Here is a 12,801-nt window from a genome sequence, read left to right as displayed (position 1 = left end):
TAGAAGAATTTGTGCAAATCATAATAGCAAGGTACATTAAACCTTTGAGAGATTTTTGTCATTAAAAGATTCTTTCCTCTTGGTTCATCAGGCTTTTCTTAATTTCATTCTTTGGATTTTGTCTGTCTCACTGATGCATTTTTGATTCTCTAGCAACACAAGAAATGTCTTGGCTTGTTTGGGATTTGTTGTTCTTCAATTTCTCTTAATTTTTCCCCTTGGCACTCATCGGCTTCCCTTGAGGAAAGAGTAAACAGAACGGAGTAACATTGAGACAGCTAATTGATGATAAAACTGTAATCTTTTTCTCCAGCCTCCTAGAAACAGTGAAGCTTTCCCTTTCACAACATGGTGAATTTGCAATGAGAGCTCTATTCATAGCATGGTAGGCACACAAAGCTGTGGAGAATTACTGTGCTTTAAAATACCAGGGAAGAAGTTTTAATTTCTCCTGGGCTTTTAAATTGCCTACTTAGCTTGGGCCTGGTACCGTGCAAGATGTGTAAAACATCATGGTGAAGCAAGTCCAGTGACTGAATAGGGTTCTGTAGAGTGTCACAATCTAATTGCTCTTTCTTCCACATGTGCCAATTTCTTTCAGAGAGGAAAAAGAGTGCTTAAACTTGACATACATCAAACTTGTACTGTCAGTAAGATGAGCAGCTAAGTCCATCCTCTGGACTTGGCAGTGTGCAATTCCCTACAGGTTTCATTTAGCTTAGTCTGTCTTGTTAGACTGGCCACGCTCTCTTCCTCGTATTAGGAGGGAACCTTGGGAAACCTGGCTCTAATTCATAACTGCAGCAAGATCAATAACTATCAGCATTTGTTCAAGGGCAGATGAATTTGTCATGGGATGGCTGCTTTTTGATTTGGTTTATTTTGGTTTAGTAATTTCATTTAGAGTTGAGTGTCATGGGTTTGGGAGAGTGCCTGTGGGTTCTGAACTTCAGACCTGGTGCAGGTTCATCACAAAAACTGGCTGTTGTCACATGCATGGTGATTTTCTGCAAGAATCTTTTGAAACAGTTTCATCTGGTTCTAAACAGATGAAAGGTGAAGCTTGCCTTCATTTTACTTGCCTGTTTTTAATGGGATGGTTTTGTTTTGTTGGAGTTTTTAAGAGTGGATGTTAAGCTTCAGTTACCTGTGAACTTGTAATCAATATGGCTTACTGAGCTTCAGGTTAAGTAACTTCCACCCATGGGAGAAAAATGCTTCAAAAATGGGTAAAATCTCAAATCAGTTTTTGTGGAGTCATTGGGGACTTCAGTTTTCTGGAGTACGGAATTAAGTGCCGTTAAAATTGGCATTAACAGTTTAGAGCTTGTGTCTGTAAAAGCCACAAAACTAGTGGTATATTCCAAAACCTATGAGAGGCTTGGATCAGCTGTATTACCCCATCACCTTTCCCTCAGAGCAATCAGCCTTCCTGTAAGGGAGATAAAAACCTATTTAAGCAGTTCTGAATTTGCTTATTTCTATCGTATGTAAATAGTCTTACTGTGAAATGTGCTAGGAAAGTCAAGTGGTGCTCCAATGCTTATCCCCTACTGTGATGTAGGAGGAAGGGTTTCATGAAAACAAGATTAGTGTTGAAATTATCCTTATTACTCTTCACACTGGCAAAAGCCACTCATGAGAGAGCAGCTTGGAGATGGGAGGCTTTTACTATATAGTTACTTGATTTTTTTGCTTTTCATCAGAATTAGTCATGTCCTTTCAGAGGTGTTCAGGTCACAGGATGGGAAGAAATAGCCCAGGATTTGTAGCAAGGTCTACTGATGACCTTCAACCTTGCTGTGCTAAATTACCCTTCAATTCCCTTTAAGAGTTGTTCTTATTTTGAAACAGTCTTTTGCTTACAACCTCTGACTAGTATGTCTCCAGAATAGCTCAGAAAAAAGTTTGTCAAGATGCAATTATGCCCATCTCTGCTTGTCTCCTCAGTACTAAGAAATAAAATCAGAATTAAACAACTTCAGCTTTTGAAACCTCATATCCAGGCACTCATGTGTGTCAGTCTTCATGGCTTTAGAAATTCAGGGTGGAGCAAGTAGTCATGTCTGTACTGTTAATTTCATCCAAGTAGAAACCATGGAAGTTTGCCTCCTGTGTAGTTCCATGCTTCTTTTGATGGCATTTCCTTTCCTTGTGATTGAAGTGAGTGTCTTTTGCTTCTTGTAATACCACTCTAGAACAGAATACTACAGTTGGGTGAGAAGCACTTAACTAACAGTGGAGATAGAACTGGAGTTTACAGCATAGTTTTGGCTGAAAGTACCAAGTACCTTAACAAGTACCTGCTTATGAAAAAATGCCCAGGAAATTTTAATGGTCAGTCAAAACAACTGAATTTGAAGCACAGCATCAGATTAAACTCTTTAGGACTAGTGGCTTACCTTGGTGGCGTTGTCAGTGCTTCTGCTTCACTGGTAGATATAAGTAATTCCATGGATGACAGTATTTAAGTTGAGTTTATGCTGCCCTAACCAAAGGATATGAAGAGTCAAATACTCACTATGGATTCTGTCATGCTTCCCCAAAATAAAAATCTCAGTTCTGAGGGGTACTTGAGATCTTGGCACTATGGAACAATTGTTTGTTAAAAGTCATGTTTAATGAAAGAGAGATAAACACATGAAGCTGGAGTGTGACAAATGAAAGCATTTGTGCCATTGTAATGAAATTAGGCAAACAGAACAGGCTTGACATCTCTGGGTTCCCCTTGTCAAACTGCATTTGTAATTCCAGCTTTGCATTCATGTGTGGCTGTGAATGGCACTGTTTCCCTCTTGATTTGGTGGGTTGGGGCCTTTGAATGACCACTTTAATTCACAGGGCATTAGCTTTGAAGAGTATATTTTATGGACATCCTTAGAAAAGGATTGCAGTTAATTCACGCTTCTCCCTCACTGGTTTGAATATCCTTGGTTTTCAGCCTGCATACAGTGTTTATTGTATGCAAAGTTTTTGATACCATGTATTATAATGAAGCATTGATTTTAGAGGTGCATAAAGCTTGCTTCCACACATCTCCATGATGTGTATACCATGTCGTCCAATCCTCACAGTATTTATGTGTTCTAGAAACTAAGACGTAAGCTTCTGGCTCCTCAGCTTCTTAGCTGGCAAAATCCTGGGTTTTTTTATCTATTAAGAGCTTAGATTAGGATAAGACAATGATATTTTGGGGAACCCAGAGAGAATATCCGGTGGCTTTTGATGACTTCTAGTGTATGAAGTGTAGTGGACATTGCCATTATTTTCAGGGAGGAGAACTAGAGCTTTCTCTCATAACACTAGCTGCTAAGTCAGACTGTATAGGTGGCAATCTGTTCTCTTCTCAGATCAGAAAATATCTACAAATATGCTGCTATCAATTGCCCTGCGTTACAAGGACTAGTCTAGAACTTTCAAGAAAACAAGGTGAAGACAACAACTAAAACCCCCTTGTAGGAGAGAGATGGCAGAGGGTTCTTTTCACTTGAAACGCTGTCTGTATCAGGGCTGTTTGGAGCAGAACATATGCTCAGGAACAAATGAGTGCAGATCATCTATAGCATAGCTTTCTTACACTTCTTATCCAACATTAATTGGCCATTGTTGATCTGGGGTTAAATGTCAGAGTCAGTTTGCTAGCTGGAAGTCAGGGTATGTCTTTTAGCTCAGGTGCAGAGTGGCATGTGTTCCAGTTTGGAGAACTTGTTTTTGGTGTGGTAAAAAACATGCTCCTCCTCTGTTTGTCAGCTGTAGAGCTGCTGTCGTTGCAGTTTCGCCAGGGCACCTAGAACCAGTATGCATATACTGTTCTGTGCCTGTTACCTAGGGACTTTATGTAAAACAAATTCAAGCTCTGCAGATTTTTAGAGGAAGAAGTTACTATAATTCTCTTTGCTAGATTTATTAAATTCTAAATTAAACAGCTGATAATCGCAGGACTAAGTCAAAAAAATTTTTCATTTCCCTGCAATCCTGCATTTTTACCTGGCTGGGATTAAGCGAGTACTTATTTCAGCAGTTAAAATGTTTATGAAAATCCAGGAAGTGTGACCACTCCATACTTTTAGACGATTTTAAAAGGCAGGTGTAATTTTGTCCTTTTTCCTTGTAACTTACTCAGTCTGACTTGCTGATTCAGACTGCAGGGACTTCTTATCCTTTGAGTGAAAAGACAAAATGTTCTGGTGTTTGTTGGGTGAACTGAGAATAAAGTACATGTCATGTAAGCCAGAATGGAATGGCAGTGTTTGCAGAAAGTGGTTTTTGAGGATGACCCAGGAAGCACTTGCTGATACGTCAGTTTTCTGTGGCATAAACAGATTGAGCCCAAATGCAAGAGTCCTGAAAAGCTGGATTTCTGCTCGTTGCAGTGTTATCTTTTTCTTTTTCTCACCTTAAGAGAAGAGAATGCCTGTTCATTGTACAGTTCTGTTTGTAAGCAGGGAACATAACAGTGCATGCTCAAAGCATTGCTGCTGTCTGAGCTCGTCTGCACTGGAGAGGTGCGTGGGATACAACTGAGACAGCCTTTCTGAAGGCTGGGCGTCAAAGGCCAACAGCTGCTGCATAAGAGGAGTCCAGGTCATGTGGTTTGGGTTGCAGTTGCCTGTCCTCGGGACAAATGATGTTGAAATAACTTGTCATAAACAATTTTTTCTTGTTCATTTACTCTGATTCGGAACGCATAGCCGATCCTGATAAGAGTCATTCAGGAGTGAAGAGTTGAACTGCCAGAGAAAGCAGCTTATGTGAGCGTTTTAGATCAGGAATGTGCCAACAGTGTGCTAACAATAAGAAAACTCGTCCGAGAGGGACCTGCTCCTGCACTTCAGGAGAAAAGGGACGCCAGAGGTCTGATGCAGTTTGTTTGCTGAAGTGCCAGAATGGCTGGATGGGATTGCTGAAATGGGAGTTAGGTGCTTAAACATGAATTAGTTGATTAAATATCATTATAGACATGCATGTCTAAGTGCAAATAATCCATAGGAAGAATGAAGGAAAGCATTGTGGTATCAAAGGAATTGTGTCCTCATTAAAATCGCCAGCTTGAAGAGTTGGATTTTGGTACATTACTTAAGATACTATTTTCCTTCTCCATTTCCATGCACTGCTTTAGCAGAAATGCTGAGCATTTCTGAATGTTATGCTGATGTCCACTTGCTTCTCTGAAATTTTATTAGAAGGACCTGTGTGAAAACAATGGGAAGTGCTTCCCAGCTGGTCCCCAAAGCAGACCAGGCTCTTCATTTAAGCCTAAGTCATGTTTTAATATAATTTTTCCCTGCCTTGAGTGGATTTCAAAGGAAGGCTGCTTGAAGGAGTCCCATGTGAAATTTTGTTCTCTTTGTGGATAGTTATTTAGTTTTTCCTTTTGTAATACCCTTGGGTGAAGTTATGCTTGCGGATTTGGTGCGTTTTCCGCTGGGTTTTTTGTTTGGTTGGTTTTTTCCCCAGAGCTGAAACTGGCTACTTTAGCAGGGAACCATCCTGTATTTTCTATTTAAAACACTGAGAAATGTCTCTTGCTAGAGAATATACTTAGAGAAACATCTATATAAGCAGTTCTCAATTCTCTCGCTGGTTATAGTTACCTCACTTTTAATGCCTGAACCTGAATCTGGCAGAATAAGAATGAGAGTTGAAAATTCAGAGCTACTTTTTTTTTTGAAATGTTGTTACAAACATCAAATATTTAGTATATACTAAACATTTAGTATATACCTTGTGTAGCCGTTGTTTTGTCACAGAAAATTATTAAAGTAGTAAATGATTTTGGTACATTTTCTGGGGTTCCTAGGTATTTTCAGGAGAGCACAGGATTGCTTTTACAGATAGGTGATGGTGAGATGTCTGTAGTCTCTCTTTCATGAAGTTTTAACTTGTTGGGCAGAACAATTCCCTCTAAAGACTATGGTCCCACCTTACCAAAGTATTGTGAAAAGAATACTGTTAATTTCCTACTGTTCTGTGCTCTAGATCAAACCTGAGCTGTAGTGGAAAAGCGATGTATGTACTTGGCATGCGGTGTATGTACTTTGCACTTGTAGCTATCCATCCAAAAGGGCTGGCAGGTTTGTTCTGGATATTGCCACCTTTAGTGTACAAGGCTGAGAAAACCTGTTGAGGAAAGAGCTTCTGAACTAGCTTCATTGACCTCAACAGGAGTGAGTTAAGAGAAGATATATATTTGATTTACTGGCTTGTTTGCAAAATTGTCACTGTGTTAAAAACCCAGTAGCTTCAGTAGGTAGGTGGATTTAAAAATCAGGTAGCTTTAGTGGCACTTTCAGATGCTGAATCTTCTTTAGCCCGTGAAAGTAATCAGTTTCAAGACAGGATGCAGAAAGAATAGCTACAGTGTGAGTGTTTTTCTTGCTCCCAAGGTTCCTATTGAAGCAAAGGACCTGTACCAAGGTTATGTTCTGCCTTGAAAAGGGAGCTGATGACTCTTGTAAGTTCTCAATGCTTGCAAATGATAAGAAGAGCTCATTGTAGTGATTAACTGAATACTCCTCAGGTGTGAGCAATGAAATTGGTGTTTCACTGACATTTAGATATTTCAGACAGTGGGTGAACCCTGCACTGAACATGCTCTCTTTTTGACTGGCATGCTTTTATTTTTTTTTAATACCACAGTACAACTACCCAGTATAAAGAGTTTTACATCATAAACTCTCAGTTTCAGAGAGCTTAATGTAAAGTGCTTTGTTACTGTAAAGTCTGGAATCTCTAAATGTTAGGGAAACTGGCCGAAGTTGCTCTGTAATCAACAATATGTGCCTAAGTTAAAACCTAATTATGACAAGGTGTTTTGTGATCTTCATGTAAGTTGTGAATTTCAGTTAGACTGCAAGAGTATCTGATCTTGAACAACATTAAGATTAACAATTCTAATTGAAAGGGAAAACTTGATACTTCCCCATCTCTTGTAAAGAAAATATCTATTTGTTGTCCCAAAAGATGTATTGATGGAAAGTGTGATGCCCTATACACCCTCTGCTACCAAGTGTGTTTGCATAGTCTCATTCTATTGCGCAGTAATGTGCATCTGCTGAAGTCCCATTTTTCTTACTAATCAAGTGCAGTGTTTTCCTCCTGGAACCCACTGGTGTGAATGAGGCTGGAGGAATTGACAGGATGATAGTCTGGTCTGTAGAAGGGATCAGTTTAGGGAAAGAAGAATTTGAGTTTTGATCCCTAGTAGTCTTGCTATATGTAATGCTGTCCAAGTGCTTGTAACCCGTCAAGTGTTCTATAAAGCACACTTAAAATAAGCATTAATGCAGGGATGTCTTATGATCATCTGGATTTCCATGTGCTATTGAGAGGTGACACAATTGTAATGTTACACCAGCGTATTATCTGACAAATTGGGGGAGTTGTTCTTAGGCCAAAAAGGTTGAATCATCATGTTCCTTTTAACCCCTCACAAGTTAGTGGTGTTGGCCTTATTTGAACTGGTGGCTGAAATGTGAGAGATGGCATAATGATTCCCAAAGTCCCTTTTTAATTGCAGTTTTGCTTTAGTTAACAGAATTGTGGTGTTTTTCTCTATGCTCTTAACTTTTAAAACATCAGCCTCTGTATAGTTTTTCCTCCTTTGCTTCCTTGCCATAATTTGACAGTTATGTTAACATACTTTCTGACAGACTTTTTTGCTCTGATACTTAAGGCTTCTCAATAGGAGCTGTGATAAAATGGAATTTCACTTATCTCAGAGTAAGGGGCTTGGGTTTTTTCCCTCAGCAAAATAATTGAATTATGTTGGTAAATAGAAAAGCAGCAGCTTGTCTAAGGATTCAGGAATTGCAGTCTTTTTTTCTCCCTGCCTCAAAGAAGCTCATATGACACATCAGTTGAATATTTGATTATTTGATTAAGGGTATAAATGCCAGTGATCCTGTGACACTATTGGCCATTAGACTTCTTAACTTCTATTAGGACTAAAAAGTAGGTTTCAGCAAGTTGAGCCAAGTGTTGTACTTAAATATTTCTGGTCTCAAAATTATTCAAGTTACTTTTGATGCATTCTTCTGTGCCTATGTACTGGCTGTGTTGTGGTTGCCTTCACCTGCTTTTTAATGCTTTTTCTCCTAAATCCCCCTCAGGGCTCTTCTTTTCTTGATTCCTCCTGTTTTATTTGGTTGCGTTTGGTTTTTGTTTTGGTTTGGGTTTTTTGTTTGTTTTTCTTGGTCAATTTCCCTAGTTCTGGTTATTCTCTTTTGTATTTCTTTTCCATTCCCAAAGCGTCCCTTGATCATTTTGGAAAGTTCAGGAAGCTTGTTAGTTGTTTTTTCTCCAGCTCAATAGCTCGGTGCCTTCTTGTACTGCAGCTTTAGAGGGGATCCTTGCTGACCAAAACAGCAAGTAGAGAAGAGTGCCCTTTTTTAATTGTTTGGTTGAGAGGCTTATACAGTTGTTTTGAGAGCAAGACAGAGGAGTTTTAAAGTTAGACTATCTTGTGGGGTTTGTGTCTTTGCCAAACAAACATTTAGTGTTGCAGAAATGCAATTTGTATTCAGGCAAAGAGCTGCAAGAGGTCCAATGAACCTGATTGTATGTTTGTACTCTGCATGTGATTAGCATGGTGTTTTATCTGTAGTAGGATGTTACAGGGGTGGCAGAAGGTGGGACAGGGTCTGTAAGGTGGGACAGTTCATGGGGTCACATAATTCCAAGAGTAATAGAAAAATGCAACTAAATCTGCCAGTGTGTTAAAGCATTAATTTAGGCAGCAGTGGCCTCTGTGGTGTTTACAGAGTGTTTCTACAGTCAGATTTTAGAAGGCTCCAGAAAGCTGTTTTGAAGATTGCAAGAAAGTGAACTTTACAAAGCATTGCTTTTAAAATATACACATATACCTCTGTGTGTATGTGTGTGTGTGTGTATGTAAAAGCAACCCTGACCTTCCAGCCAGCCTTCTGAAACTAACCTAGAGCAGGCTTTTTTTCCTCTGAGATGAAACCTGCTGTATATTCTTAAAGAGAAAATGAATCCTAATGAATCCTGTCTAATTGTCTTTTTGAAATTCTTTTTATTTTACAGAGCTATCTGAAATTGAACCTAATGTCTTTCTTCGACCTTTTCTGGAAGTAATCCGTTCTGAAGACACTACCGGCCCCATAACTGGATTGGCACTCACCTCTGTGAATAAGTTCCTCTCATATGCACTAATAGGTATGTTATGTGACTTGGTGGGATTTACCAAAATGCCAGCCAAATGCATCTCTGTGAGCTGTCTTTGGCCAAGATACATGCTTGCAGTCTTAATGTGGAGATTGGGGAAATAAGAAAATTGTCTTTAACACTGGGGAAATCAGCATCTGCAGTTTCTTAATATCTTACTGGCTGATCTTTGATGGCACTACAGCAGTGTGTGGAGACAGAGCCAAAGCCTCTGGTCTGCTCTGACTGCTGTGTGTGCTTAGGGCCTGCTGGAGGACTGTGCTGGTCACCATCTGCTTTTTAATGCCCTCCAAGCAAAAGGGCCAGAGAGGGAAGAATACAAGCTTGGATTACAATGTTGTAACATGTAGAAATACAGCAGGATTTATTTAGTTTTGTGGACTAATATTTCTGCGCTAGAGCGGGGATGATTTTTTGCCCAGTCCCAGCCCTTGTCCAGTGGTGTGCCAGTAATCTTCACTTTCCACAGCTGTCATGGCAGAGACCATACTGCTGCTGCCCAAACTTTCAAATTTGCACATTCACTTTGTATCTGTGAAAAACTAATAATGTGCATGTGGTCAGTTCCCGTGGCTCAGCTGGCTTGTAACTCATTAGCTGGCTTTCTGTCTGCCATCAATGTGTCATCTCGCTGTTAGTGGTACTCGGGTTTTCTCTGTAAGTTCTGTAAGTACTTTGTGATCGTACCTGTGCAAATTACAAAACCTGTTATCTGTGTTCATTTATACAAAGTCTCACTTGAGGAAAATAATTTTATCAGTCTTCCCTCTCCCTGAGTTCAGATTTTTCAGTTCTTTCTCCTTTGCATTGTAAGGGAACGCTTTTAATTTTTGGTACTGTTGTTTTAAATATTTAGTTCTTTGGAGATAGCATGAAGGCAGTTAGAGAAAGCGGGCTTTATGTCGGTGCAAATCACTTTTGTGGGAAAGACAAAACTAAAATGAGCAAAAATAGAGACTTGCAGGAAAAAAGATTTAAGTGTTGGATGAAAATCTAGCGTATGAAGACTTCAGTTAGTGGGTAGTATTTGATATAATTAAGTGGCAAAAATATAACTAGAATGATGCCATAATGACATAAATTTCTAGGACAATAAAGAAATCTTAAAAAATCAGCCTGTAAAACATGTGCCCCTGATGAATCAGGCAATAATGCAAAATATATGACTTTCAGCATTATAGTGAGGGGTGCACTCTTCTTCTGAGCTTTTATGATCTCTGTCACGTGTCCAGGCAAATGTCTGTACAGGCAACTTGACTACAAACACTTCATTTGAGGCAGAAAGAGGAAAAAATGGGGTTAAGAATCTGTAGCCTTTCTCTAGCTACTTGTTTAGAATATTAATTGGGTCACTCCAACAAGAGTGTATCCCTGTAACTGTTAGTGATTGTGTGTCTTTGTAGTAGACATTGGAAGACTCTCTGCCTGGCTTTTTTTCTGGGGCAGAACCTGTAATCTAAGACCTTAGTTGTTGCTTCAGGTGACATTCAGAGCAGCCTTGTCCTTTGTGCTGCTCCAGATACCAGTTAGACTGGGATTAGTGGTGCTGGCTGAACATCTGGCTGGGTCGTGTTGTTAAATGAAAGCTTTTTGGTATTATAATTTCTTTTTGTAATATGAGACTAAAGGTTGTCTGAAGACTGTTTCCCTAAACATAGGAAATGCTTAAAACTGTTCTTAATGTACAAATGTTTCAAACTATACAGAGCAAGAGAGAAGGATGCTGGCGTAACCATGGTAGGGAAATGGCAGTGTGACAGATATTTATAGCGTGTTTTGGGGATGCATAATGACAGGTGAAGCCAACACTTTTTAAAAAAGTGACATTAGCTTTGTCTGTCCTGTGAGTGGTTGGTTTTTGCTGTACACACTGGGTTGAAAACCAGGGTGCAGTGAAAGGGCCAAACTCCTCTGATAAATATCTTTGTTTAAAATGGCTTTCTTTTCCCATTTCCAAAGTATTTCATTGCTAATCCTTGTGCAGTCTCATTGTTTTTTTATTCTGTCACATGTCAGAAGGTGGTTATCTGTCTCTTTTTTCAGCCAGTATTGCTGAGGAGTATGTTTTAAAACCAGTTAGAAAAGAATAATTCTTGAGTAGAGTTTAAGACTTCTGATCTTTATTAGTTGGAATCACAAATTCACTAATGGTATAGTGTGCAATCACAGCTCAGATAAAATTACTTGATATCCACCATGTGTGTATTTTAGCAGGAAGAGTTAGCCTAACAGTGATTATCCTTTGCTGTAAGTACTTCTACAAAAGTTTTAGTTGATAAATTACACAATAACTTTTAAAGTACTAGAAAACTGTGTGACAATACTAAACTCGCATTGATTTTTATCCCTCAGATTAGTTATTTCCTTGCTCAGCAGTTTTGCAGTAGCTAGTGAGCTGTCAGCCTACTAGATGAGCTCAAACCTTAGCTGTAGGAAGGCTAGTGGCTAAATTTCAGAATTGGGTTTTCCCCTCAGAAAAAGTATGTGCTCTTTTCATTGTCCACAGCAGCTTCTGGCTCCATTTCTAAAGTTAGCTTTCCCTGATGTTCTTCAAAACTACATATCTGTAAGTAACTGTTGCTCAGCTTCCAGTGAGAGGACTTGCTGTTTAAGGAGTTTAAAGCTTGTTCTCTCCTCTACGTTTTCTGTCTCCTTGGTGATTTCAGTTCCATTAAAGGTGTTACTGAGCAGGCTTCTGCCTTTCCTGAATTCCCTCTGGTTCAGAGCCTGGAGTTTCTGATTTCTGTTTGTTCTTTTGCCCACCTGTTGTAAGACTGTACCCAGTATGAAATATGTGTCTCTAGATGGAGTATCTAGATCTTTGCATTGTAGATGGCAATTTTCAAAGTGTTATTGTGCTCACTCAAACTTCTTGTTAGTGATTCTGAGCAGGCATGGATACATCTTTCTGTACTGTTTTCTCACAAGGGAACAAAGATTTTTTTTCCTGTATCTTGTTTCTGCAAAGTAGGAATATCTGTGCTTTTAATTGAACTCAAGAGGCTTTATAAATTGACCTGAATTTGTAGTGCTGTTCCAGGGAGCCAGAACTGAAGTAGTCAGGCGTGATGTGTGTTGGAAGAGAGGTGTTGAAGGTAGGGGCTAGAACAGCGAAGCACTACTCTTAGATCTGTTAAAAAAGCATGTGCACAGCTTGCTTGCATTTCCTTTTCACACAGACTGTTTATCTGTAACTATAATTAAATATATCCCTAAGACTAGAGTAACTCACATCTACTGGAAAAGGTAACAATGAAGTGAATCTTCATTGTGTCCTGCCTGTGGGAGCCTTTTCTGCAACAAGTTGCTTTTTTGTGTTGATTCCCACTGGGCTGCTTTCCATTGTGGTTATTGAGGTTGGTTAACAGTAATGCTAATGTAAGTGCTGGCATTATAACACCACTGGTCTTTGCCTAATTTAATTAAGAAAATTCAGAATGAGCCTACATCACCAATCGTGATTTAAGCTATTACCTCCATGAATAAGAGTGCATGAGACACAAACCTACTGATTTTATTGCTTCTGGTAGAAGAGTAGTAGCTTCTCCCTGGATTATAAGCCATTATTGGAAGTATACAGAGGACTGCTTTTGACAGCCAGGCCTCTTACCT

The 12,801-nt window shown here is 39.3% G+C and overlaps 1 protein-coding gene across 1 annotated transcript in view; it reads left to right on the top strand.

The window, feature by feature from the left end:
• GBF1 (golgi brefeldin A resistant guanine nucleotide exchange factor 1) overlaps positions 1-12,801 on the top strand; it is a 100,650-nt gene that overhangs the window by 48,597 nt on the left and 39,252 nt on the right. Inside the window, 1 exon segment of the mRNA XM_066323958.1 lies at positions 9,049-9,180. Within this exon segment, the coding sequence (XP_066180055.1) occupies positions 9,049-9,180 (132 nt within the window).

Source organism: Sylvia atricapilla, chromosome 8 (assembly GCF_009819655.1).
Source record: "Sylvia atricapilla isolate bSylAtr1 chromosome 8, bSylAtr1.pri, whole genome shotgun sequence".
Taxonomy (NCBI): domain Eukaryota; kingdom Metazoa; phylum Chordata; class Aves; order Passeriformes; family Sylviidae; genus Sylvia; species Sylvia atricapilla.
The sequence above is the reverse complement of the archived record's forward strand: the minus strand, read 5'-3'. Positions and strand labels throughout refer to the sequence as shown.